This window comes from Vidua chalybeata, chromosome 15 (assembly GCF_026979565.1).
Source record: "Vidua chalybeata isolate OUT-0048 chromosome 15, bVidCha1 merged haplotype, whole genome shotgun sequence".
NCBI lineage: Eukaryota > Metazoa > Chordata > Aves > Passeriformes > Viduidae > Vidua > Vidua chalybeata.
Window position 1 is genome coordinate 12,054,791 of NC_071544.1, and position 10,907 is coordinate 12,065,697.

General features: G+C 60.8%; 2 protein-coding genes across 4 annotated transcripts; both read left to right on the plus strand.

Moving 5' to 3' along the window:
* Positions 1-34: 34 nt before the first annotated feature.
* SMIM3 (small integral membrane protein 3) lies at positions 35-3,389 on the plus strand. Of its 3 annotated transcripts, XM_053956273.1 has the most exons (3): positions 35-447; positions 1,677-1,739; positions 2,382-3,389. In XM_053956273.1, exons 1-3 carry the CDS (start codon positions 386-388, stop codon positions 2,560-2,562), a joined length of 306 nt encoding a protein of 101 aa, XP_053812248.1. In that variant the 5' UTR covers positions 35-385; the 3' UTR covers positions 2,563-3,389. The 3 variants fall into 3 exon arrangements, 2 of the variants coding, with proteins under 2 accessions (XP_053812248.1, XP_053812249.1); XM_053956274.1 differs by lacking the exon at positions 1,677-1,739 and having other exon boundaries at positions 41-447; XR_008433564.1 differs by lacking the exon at positions 2,382-3,389 and having other exon boundaries at positions 370-447; positions 1,058-1,749.
* A 4,614-nt stretch (positions 3,390-8,003) lies between these two features.
* Positions 8,004-10,797, plus strand: GPX3 (glutathione peroxidase 3). Its single transcript, XM_053956550.1, has 5 exons — positions 8,004-8,201; positions 9,215-9,368; positions 9,579-9,696; positions 9,866-9,965; positions 10,056-10,797. Exons 1-5 carry the CDS (start codon positions 8,115-8,117, stop codon positions 10,284-10,286), a joined length of 690 nt encoding a protein of 229 aa, XP_053812525.1. The 5' UTR covers positions 8,004-8,114; the 3' UTR covers positions 10,287-10,797.
* Positions 10,798-10,907: the final 110 nt, after the last annotated feature.

Consider the following 10,907-nt stretch of genomic DNA (forward strand, 5'->3'; position numbering starts at 1 on the left):
GCGGCCTGGCCGCCCCCTCAGTGTCACCGAGTGCCGCCCGTGGCTCGGCGGCGGCGCCTTCCTCGGTCCCGGGGCCCGTCCAGCCTGGCCTCGGACACTGCCGGGGGCGGGACAGCCACAGCTGGTCTGTGCCAGAGCTCACCACCCTCGCAGAGGATTTCTTCCCAGTGTCCCATCTGTCCCTGCCCTCTGGCAGTGGGAAGCAGTTCTGTCTTATCCCGTCACTCCGAGCCCTTGTCCCCAGTCCCTCTCCAGCTCTCCTGGAGCCCCTTTAGGCACTGGAAAGGGCTCTGAGGTTTCCCAGAGCCTTGCCTTCTCCAGGCCAACATGCCCAGTTTTCCAGCCTGGCTGCAGAGCAGAGGGGCTCAGCCCTCGGAACATCTCCATGGCCTCCTCTGGAGTCGCCCCAGCTGCTCCGTGTCCTTCTCACGCTGGACACAGCTCCAGGTGGGTCTCACCAGAGCACAGCAGAGAGGGTGATCTTTTCACACCCCAAAGGTGTTTTCTCTTCAGTCTCATGTCCACTTAAGACAGGATCCTGACGAGAATGAACGTTCCCGTGCTGTGGGATCAGCAGGAAAGCACGAGGTCTGTGGATGCTCTGCTGTGTGCGTGGAGGGCAGAGCTGGCATCAGCACACACCACCAGTCTGCTGCTGGATAGCCCCAACAAGCACCAGAGCCAGCCTGGCCTGTGGCAGGAATTCCCCGTGCTCACCCCGGGATCCATACCCACACAGCGCCTGCAGGCAGTCCCTGCCCTCTGCCCGCTGCTTGCAGCTCCCCAGGAAACCCCTGTTCCTGAGGATGTGCCGCTGCTCTGCTCGCGATAAAAACCCACGTTCTTTATCCGCCTGCAGCAGCTGGAGGGGAGCGCTGTGCACTGCTCCCGCCAGAGCTGCGTGCCCAGGGGCTGCCTGGAGGCCAGGGGTGCTTGGGGAGCGTGTGGTAGGGTTTTTCACCACCAGAAACCCAACAGGTTTCCCTGGGAAAAGGCAGGAGGGAAGGGTGCAGTGTGTGGCTCCCACCGTGACTGACAGTGAGCTTTTGTGTCCCAGAAGGAAAGTCGGAGCATCCCATCTTGCTTTTGCCATTCAGCATCACCAGCGGAGTGGAATATTCCACTGGGCAGCAGAAACAGCGCTCCCAGCCGGCGGGCTGAGGTCTGTCCCCTCCGTGGCGATGCTCTCTGCCCGTGTCTGTAAATCACCCTGCCCGCACCCCTGCCGAGTGCGGGACCTCGCTGCGGGCGGCTACGGAGGCTCGGGGTGCTCTTGCCCTGGGCCTCGGGGGCAAGCGGGTGCCTGTGAGCCCTGCTGAGGCAAGAGGGGGACAGGGTTGGGTTGTTAATAATCCTTTGTTAACGACTATGAAGTGAAATGTCCCCACGGTCCCTCCCTGAGACCTTCGGGTTCAGCTCCAGAGGCACTCCCCCAGTGGAACCCCATTGTGGGTGGGATGAGATGGAGTGTGTTCGTATTTTTTCCTGGTGTAGAAAAAAACGTCCTGCCGTGCTTTGCCCTTCCTTCCCCTTCCTCCTATCCCCTTCCCCTCTTCTCCACCCCTGCCATCCCCCGCGGGCCGGGCCGGGCCGGGCGGGGCCAGGCGGAGCCTTTTTCTCCCGGCGGGAGTCTTTTTTCTCCCGGCGGGATCTGCCGCTGCCACCGCTTCTCGCAGGAGCTGGAGCAGGAGCCGGGTTTGGAGTGGGCGCCGGAGCCTGGCAGCGCCGCAGATAAGGGGGTGCGGGCAGGTAGGACGGGAAGGGCACGGGCAGGGCAGGCAGGGCACGGGCAGGGCACAGAAGGGCACGGGCAGGGAGCAGAAGGGCACGGGCAGGGCACAGACAGGGCAGGGCACAGGCAGCTGCCTCCTCTCCCCCACGGCATCGTGTCCCCCACCCCCGAGGGGCCGGGCAGGACGGGAGCACAGCCACGGTCCCCGGGGAGGGGTCCCCGCTCCCCGGCCCCTCCGTCCCCTTCAGCTGATGGATAACTCCGTGACTCAGCACGAGGTGCGGGTGAGGGGGACACACACGAGGCTCCCCAGAAACGAGGGGGCTCCTGGCTGTCCTGTCCCCACCATTTCACCACGTGATGATAGACCGGTGAGTGACCAGCGGGGCACCCGGTCGTGGCTTTCCTTTATCAGTTCCTGTAACAAACAGTAGCAATTAATAGGGAAGTTTTTCCCTGGGCTTTTATGCAGTGCCTTTAAAGCATGCTGTAAATCCTGCGGGTAATTGAAGGAGCCTTTACCAAAGGCTCTCGAAGGAGCCCAAGGTGAAAGCTGGACCTGGCCACAGGGGTGTCCCTGGAGAGAGCAGCAGGGGACTGGGAGGGATGGAAGGGGCTGCCCCACCACCCCTCTGCCTTTTCCTTGCAGGATGGACCTCCCTCACCTCACGAGTCCCACTGACCTCCCCAAGCACATCCTGGATGTCTGGGTCATCGTGTTGATCATCCTGGCCACCATCCTCATCATGACAGTGCTGGTGCTGTGCCCGGCCACGGCCGTCATCATCTACCGAGTCCGAGCACACCCCACGCGCAACGGCATCGTGTGAGCCACAGGCACGGGGGAACGGCCAGCTCGCTGGGCTGGGGGCTACAGCCATGGGGCCCTGTGCCAGGCACCTTGACAGGGCACCCTGAGAGCTGGAGCCTGGGCAGGAGCTGGGCCAGCAAGTGGGCCAGCGCCCAGACCTGCTCCCGTACCTGGCTCTCGCTGGGTACCCACTGCTCATTTTGCCCCCTGAGCGCTCAGGGACCGTGGGGGAAATGACAGCGTGGGCAGCAGTGGGGAGAGGTGTGACTTTGAGGACACGTCCAGCTGGAAATATCTCACTCCCATGAGGGAGGCAGGCTGGTCTCACCTTCACTGGTGACACTGTCTCCTCCCAGGCAAGCAGCAAGGAGTGGAAATGCCTGAAAAAAATATTTCTTCTTCGGAGTCCCAGCTGTCAAGGTGGTTGGGGAAAAAAGAGTCAAAGCAAGATGGATGTGGCTTCTGGTTGTGCATTTAGTGCTTGGCTAAAAGCATCAGTGACAGAGCTAGTGCTGCTAGCACAGCAGACGTGCAGCTGGCACCAGCTTCTCCTCTACCCATTATCTACTGAAATGGTAGGAAAATCCTGCAGGGCTCTTGGTTCTTCTGGGTCTTGTGGGGCAGAGGAGTATGTGCAGTTCCTGCCAGCCCTCCTGTCTGCACTCCCCACTCCTGACAGTGAGAGCTCCCACTGTCTGCCCAGCACACCAGCCCTGCTGGGAGTCTGTGCATGCCTCACCTGGGCAGGTAAAGCGGGAGGAGCAGGTTTGTGCCCAGCCAGTGGCAAGGGATCATGTAAGCTCTTGTATTGCCCTTTGTTATGAAATAAATGGACTTTATCCTTCATGTGAGTGTGTCGTGCACCTCTGTCCACACTACAGGTGGTGTCTGGCTCTGCAGGATCTGGGATACTTTGCAGCCTCTCCAGGAACCCTCCCTGCTCTGACGTCCTGCACTGCCTTGCCTCAAGGTCCCTGGGGTTCTCCCCAGCCTTGGAGCCCAGCAGGAAGCTCACTGCTAGCCCAGCCCCATGCCCCAGGAGGGCAAACCTCAGTCTGGACACAGTGGGTGGGAAGGATCCCTCAGGACTTTCTGACAGTGGTTGTGGCTGTTTTTCTCCCACTCGGGTGACCGGCACCGCTTCCCTCACACCAGCCTCGTGCCGGGTGAGTGTGGCAGGAGCCCTGGGGCTGAAACGGCGTCTGGGTGACTCACAGCAAGGAAGGTCACCAAACGAACAGCATGAATCAGGAAGGATGTGGGGAAACACTCTGGTGATGCTGGTGGGAATTGTTTAAATCCTATTTTCTGTGCTGAAAAGAGCAACCAGCCCTGCAGTGCTGGAAACCCTGTGTGCCATCCCTGTGTGGCTTGATCCACAGCAGCCAGATTTGGGTTTGCACTGGGTGGTGGGGCCAGAGGGGCAGGAAGTTCCCAGGCAAGCAGGATCTTGGGCAAACACCTCCCACCTTGGGAAGGGAGCCTAGCACCAGGATCAAGACCCTGAGGAGCAGAAGTGCCTGCACTGGAGCCACTGACTGTGGTTGCGCTGGGAGGGAGCAGACACTTATTCTTTGCCCAGACAAAAAACATATTTCTGTTTCGAGCTGTCAACTCTCTCTTCCCCTCTTGAGTTGCAGAGTTTGAGGCAAATAACCAGAGTTATTTTCCTGTTTTTCTTCCTCTCTCCCTCCCTTGCTGGCACGGTGCACCGGCAGCTGGAGGACATTACAGATGTGCAGGGTGGGAGCAGCCCTGGCTCTGCTCTCCCCTGTGCTCCACCCAAGCATTGCTTCCCTGGGGACAATGTGGGGATGGCCAGCAGCACCAGGAATTAGATCTGAGCAGCTTTGCTATAAGAGGAATAGGGGAGAAGCCACAAACATTGGAGTGGTTTGGGAAGGAAGTCTGGTTTGGAGCAAAACACGAGGAAAAGCATGGAACACCTCCCCCCACCATCCATGCAACCATACATGATTGCTGTTCCCACCTCTGCCTTCCCCTTGTCAAGAGCAGCAGAGGGAAGTGAGAGATTTCCTTTCTTGGTATGAATTTTCTGGGAAGTTTCACACCCGTGGCAAACATTTCCAGGGAAGGTCTTGGAAAGATGGGTTTGTTCATAACAACAACAAACATGGAGCTAAATGGCAGCAGAGGTAAAGCAGGGAGAAGCCACGACATTTTTTTAAAGCATTAAGATGGCGGAGAATGAATTTAAACTGGATTTCCAACACTGTCAAGTTAGAAATTCCTCCTCCAGGATGGAGTGAGACAACCAAATCCCCCTGTGGCCCTGGCTTCAGTGCCTGAACAGTGCTGGAGCCTGGAGGCAGTGTTTGCATGGAGTTTTGCCAAGGAAAAATGCCTTTCTGTTGAGAAGCGGGTCCTGCTCCGGTGACGCTGTAGCAGGCAGGGTAATGCAGGCACTGAAGTGATTCAGCATCCACTGGGATGCTTCCCTGGAGGTGCTGGCATGTGCCTGGAGCTGGCTGCTGGCCCGTGGGGGCTGCTGCTGGGGGAGGCAGATGGGGCAGTCGCAGAAGGGAGAAGGGGACACACGATGCTGGCTCTCACCTTGCTTCTGGGCAGCCTCCCTTTGCAGGGGGAAGGGGGAACAATGGGCCAGGGGCATTTCTACAGGGAGCAAATCCCCTGGAAAAGGAAGGGATGGCAATGCTGGAGGGGGCAGAGCACATAGCCTGGGGGCTGCAGGGGCACTCGGGAAGGGGGACCCCCACTCCAAAGGGTGCTGGGCACCATGGCCAGCAGGGAGGCTGCTGCTGAACCAGGGCAGTGTGTGGGAGCACACAGGCTGGGGCAGAGCAGCGAGGGCTGGGCGGGCTGGCAGCCTGGGGAAGCCTGGTGCTCCAAGAACTGGGGCCTCTTGCCTGGCAGAGCTTGCTTTGTTTTTGCTTCCTGTTGCACACTTAGAACAAAGGTTCAGAGGTTGCCCTGGGATTGATGCCAGGCCAGGCTGCCAGAGGGAAGCTGCACTGCTGCTAGCCAGGGCAATGCTGCCTGCTGCTGCCCAAGCTCCCTGCCACTGTCCTGCCACGCTGCTGGCACCATCCCTGTCCCTCTGTATGGAAATACTTCTCAGTCAGCTCTGGGATAAACCCAGCAGGCAGCACTAGATGGTTCCCACCGCTGCTTTCACATTTCCTGTCCTCAGCTGGGGCCCTGCAGCCCAGCACAAGGTCTCTGCAGCCCCTGCATGTGGCTCAGGGGACAGCCAAGGAGGCTGGTGGCAGTGGCAGCATGGTGGCCAGGGAGCTGGAAGCGCCTGGCCTCCCGCCCCGGACTCCTGCCAAACATCTGCTGCAGGCGTGAGCTGGCTCCTGCCCGGCTCTGGTGGAAAAACAACCGAGCAGGACGGGTCGTGTGAGGGTCAGCCCGCCCTGCTCAGCTGCTTTTTGGGGGGAGGGACCCCAATCCTGCAGTGTGGAGCACCTGGTGGAGCCCCTGGCCCCTTCGGCCCTCTCATGCAGCCTCCAGCATGACGTGGCACAGCACGCTGGGAGCACTGGGTGACATGCCCCGGATGCCATGGAAGATCAGTGGCAGAGAGGGAGTCCATTGGCTGTGTCTCATTAACTCCTTCCCCATTCCCAACCTCCACCAAGGCTGATTTGGCACTGGGACCCAAGGAGGCAGGACTTGGATAAACTGGTCACTTGTTTTTATTTTGGTTTTAGGAAAACTGAGTTCAGGAGTGACTCAGACTTTCACTGCTTATGGCAGGGATCAGGGACACGTGGAAGGGACACAACCACACTGTACCACACACCACTATAACTAGATGTGGGTGGCTGTTCCTGTGGTGGGAAATCGTGGGGCAGGGAGCACAGTCCTGAGCAGCTCCCCAGGCCTGTCCTAGCTCTGTTGCAGGAGGTGGCTCAAGCCCTGGTCAGGCTCAGAAATGTGAGCTGTGTTGGGGAGCACAGCACTGGGCACACACTGGTCCTTGCTGGCAGCAGGATGCAGAGACATGCAGGCCAGGAGCTGCAGCAGCCCCATGGCCTCAAACCTCCCTAGAGCCTGGGAAGTAGGTGGGGAGGGTCAAACCCTGGATATTGGCTCCTACAGGTTTTGGCAAGGAGCCACTCACTCCACTCACAGCCGTATCTGTGAGAGTCAACTGGAGCACCTCTGTGGCTGGCCTGGCTCTTGGCATGCTGTGATGGGCTCTGTGCAGTCTCCAGGCAGTGGCTGAGCTGAGGGTTTGCCTGGGCCTGGGGGAACACCCCACACTGCTTGGGGTCTAGGCAGGGCAGAGCTAAGCCATTCCCCCAGTAGCAGAGCAGGTTTACAACTTTGGGAAATGCTGCCAGTGACAGAGAAACCCTCAGCTCCCCTGCTCCATGCTTCTCTGTGTGCCTGGGAGATGGACCCAACCCCCAGCCCTCCCACGCCAGCTGAGGTTGCAGTTGGAGCCTCACAACATCAGCCTTTCCCAGGACATGGTGTTCCTTCTGGTGAAGAACACAGATTGGGAGATTGCTCCCAGCTTCCTCTTAACCCATGGCCTCATTCCCCTTCCTTGGTGGCATCTCCAGCATCTGGCTCAGTGACAGTATTGTGGCAGGGCCGACACTGCTTTCTAGCAAAGCCAAACCTCATGCTGGCACTCATGGTCCCCCCAGGGCTCACCCACTGCCACCCTATACTGTCCTCCACCCCAGGCCAGCCTCACCCCAAAACCACAACTCCCACAGCTCCCCTCTAGCCAGTTAATTCTTCCACTGAATAGTTTTTTGGGGGGGATTTCAGGGAATTCACACCTCATCATGGATATTTTCCTTGGAGACAGCCCAGGGTAAATGTTCACATTCCTTGGCTAAGCAAACAGGACCCTGGAAACTCCTGCCCCAGGGGACACCCAGCAGTGCTGTGCCCTTGACCCCAGCAGGGTCACCGTGGTGCCGCAGCCCACGAGCTGCAGAACAGCTCCTGGCAGGAGGAATCCTCCTCCAGAGCTGCCTCCAGCAGCACCTTCCTTTACCGGGCACAAAGGAGCGGAGCGGGATCAGCCTTCCCCAGCCCAGCCCGAGCAGCCACTGGGGGGGCACCCACCGAACCCCAGCCCCCCGAGGCTGCTGCTGGGGGGGTTTGTCCCTGCTCCCCGGGTGCCAGCACCCCACCTGGGGGGGAAGTGTCACCCTGGCTGGGTGGCCTGGGCAGGATGGGGCACCTCTCCCTGCCACCGTCACCTCCTTCCCCCCTTCCCCCGATATCTCTCCCCCCACCTTGCGGGTTTAATCCCGGCTCGGGTAACACGTTGCATAAGCCCTCGGCACATGCCGCTGCCCCGTGTCCCCCCGGGCGCCCCGGGTCCCCGCCAGGCCGTGGTGCCACCCCCGGGCGGTGTCTGTCCGTGTGTCCGTCCCAGAGCCCACACGGTTAACGCGGCCCCGGCCCGGCCCCCCCCGGCCATTGGCTCCCCCCTCGCAGCCCCGCCGCTATTTCTCGGCCGCCGGGCTCCGAGGTGACAGCAGGCGACAGCGGCGCTTGTCCCGGCCGCTCGCCCCGGGCTGCCAGGGGGTGCTGGCACCCCGCACCCCGCAGCCAGCCATGGGGGGCTGCTCCCGCAGCAGCTGGATTTTGCCCCTTTTCTTGGCTGGGCTCGTCCAGCTGGGGCGAAGTGAGGAGAGGGAGAAGGTAAGAGGAGGGGGCACCCCCACGGGGCGTTCAGGGGGGTTTAGGGGGTGTGTGGCACCCGGGGGACGCTCCTATTCCCCAGGCTCTCTGCAGGACTCCCCGGGGCAGAGGTGGGGCACGGCCGCCCCATGAGCCCCCCTCCTTCCCCCTACAATCCCGGTGCCTGGATCACGGGGAGATTTTCTGAGTTGGTTCTTGCCAAGGGCCAAGAATCGCTGTCCTGGGGTTGGGGACAAAGGGGGACAGAGCCATGTGTCCTGCAAGTGACGTCCCCAGGGGCAGAGCAGGGGGCTTTTCCCTCTACAATGTCCGGGTGGGTTCCCCCATGTCGGGAAGGTGTGTATCCCCACAGCCCAGCAGGCAGGGGCACTGTCACCCCCCAGTCAGGGTCCCCCCCTTGCCACCAGGACCCCACAGTCCCACGGAGCCTTCATTCCTCGAGTGCAACCCCTGTGATTTCACCTCTTGCCAGATCCTAAAATAGCCCCTCGGTGGCACCGGGTTGAGCCTCGGTACCCTGGTGGAGACAGGAGGTGAACTCCTCTGGGTTAACCCCTGTGGCCCCGGATGCAGGGGTTTCTCCAGACCGACCCTTCCCGGCCCATTCCCCATCCCACCCGGAACCCCGTGCCCTGCCCCTGTCTCCCAGGGCTTCCAGGGGTGCTGGGTCCTGCTCACTTGCCCAGAGCCTCGGGATTCTGGTGCTGGCCACCCCCGTGCTCCGGCTGTTTTGCAGCCACTTGCCTTCCTGCTGCTCCCTGTTCGGTAAACATTCCCCCAGCTGCAGCCAGCCCCCGGTGCATCCGCACGCCCTGGCCAGCCTGTCCCACCACCGTGACCTTGGCAGGCCGGAGCGTGGCTGCTGCCAGCGGCATTCATGGCAGGGGACACGACGCTGGCAGCCGTCCCCGCAGCAGGGCTGGCCCCGTTGCTCTGCTGGCCGTGAGGATGGGGAGCGGGGGGGGGGCTGGCAGCCCCCAGCCCGCTGCCACGGGATGCTCCTCGCCCCACAGGTGGACTGCTACCACTCGGTGAATGACACCATCTACAACTACGGGGCCCTGACCATCGATGGGGATGAGTACATCCCCTTTGAGAGGTACAAGGGGAAGACAGTGCTCTTCGTCAACGTAGCCACATACTGAGGCCTGACCCTGCAGTATGTTGGTAAGGGTCCTGCGGGGCACGGGCATCTCGGGGTCAGGGCAGGGCCCAGGAGTGCGACCCCATGGTCCATTCTGCTTTGGGGAGCTGGGGAAAGGGTTAATGCCTGCTCCCCAGGGCCCGGCCTGACTGGAATGGTCCCAGATGGTAAGTGCAGGTGTGGAGGTGTGCCCGGTCCTCTGCTAACCTGCTTCTGGCTCTCCTTGCATGCAGAACTGAATGCACTACAAGATGAGCTGAGAAACCAGGGGCTCGTGGTCCTTGGTTTCCCCTCCAACCAATTTGGGAAGCAGGAACCCGGCCAGAACTCAGAGATCCTCCCTGCCCTTAAGTGAGTACTGTGGTGGGGGCTGTGGGACACCTCTCCCCCAGCAGCAGGAGCACAGGCTGCAGCTGCTGCTGGCTCTGGACCCAAACAAGGGGTTTGGGGTCCTGCCACCACCCCTCTGCAAGCACCCAGAGCTGTCCATTGCACAACATCCTGTTCCCCTGCCTTATAGGTACGTCCGGCCAGGAGGTGGCTTTGTTCCCAACTTCCAGCTGTTCCAGAAAGGGGATGTGAACGGGGCCAAGGAGCAGAAGATCTTCACCTTCCTGAAGGTGGGTGCTATGGCAAGGGGAGATGAGGGGGACAGACCCACTTTGCTTTATGGAGGGGCAAGGCAGTGACGCATTGGCTCCCCATTGCAGAACGCCTGTCCCCCGGTGGCGGAGGACTTTGGGAACCCCAACAGGCTCTTCTGGGAGCCTTTGCGGAACCATGACATCAAGTGGAACTTTGAGAAGTTCCTGGTGAGCCCCGAGGGTGTGCCCATCATGCGCTGGTACCATCGCACCAACATCGCTGTCGTGAAGAAAAACATTGTGACCTACCTGAGGCGGCGGCAGCAGGAGAACCATGATGAACAGCAGGACCAGTAGGGCCTCGGGCTGCTGGCATGAGGGCCAGCATCCCCCCAGCTACTTCCCATTCCATTCCCTACCCAGATGTTCCCCAGCAGCAGGAATCACACCCTGTTCCCTCTATTGCTCCTGTCTCTGGCACCCCCCAGTCAGGATGCTGGGCTGAGGATCTCATGGCAGAGACCTCAGCGATGGCAGTAAATACTTCCAATATCCCTGTGTCCCACCTCCACCCCTGGTGGTGACATCTCCTGGCCTCCAGCCTGCCCCCTCCTCTCCACCATCCCAGGCAGTGGGAGGATGCAGGGGCTGGCTGTCCCTGGAGGAGACCACATCTCCATGAAGGCTTGGCCCGAAAGCCCCCGGCTGGGGCGGGCCTGGCCTGACCGTGCCGAGCACGGAGCAGCTCTTCAGTGCATTCAGGCTGCCCGTGGTCCTGGCACACAGATGTGCTGCTCTCCTGGTCGGGGGTGGCCGGCCCCTCACCACCCACCACAGAAACACCAAATAAAGGCTCTGCAAATGTGCAGCACCATGTGTTAGCCAGGGGTAAGGGAGCTAGAGTGGGGGTCACAGTGGCCAGGCCTTGGGGTAGCAGCGCCTGACTGGAGAAACTTTTTTTCCACAGTAACTGCAGAC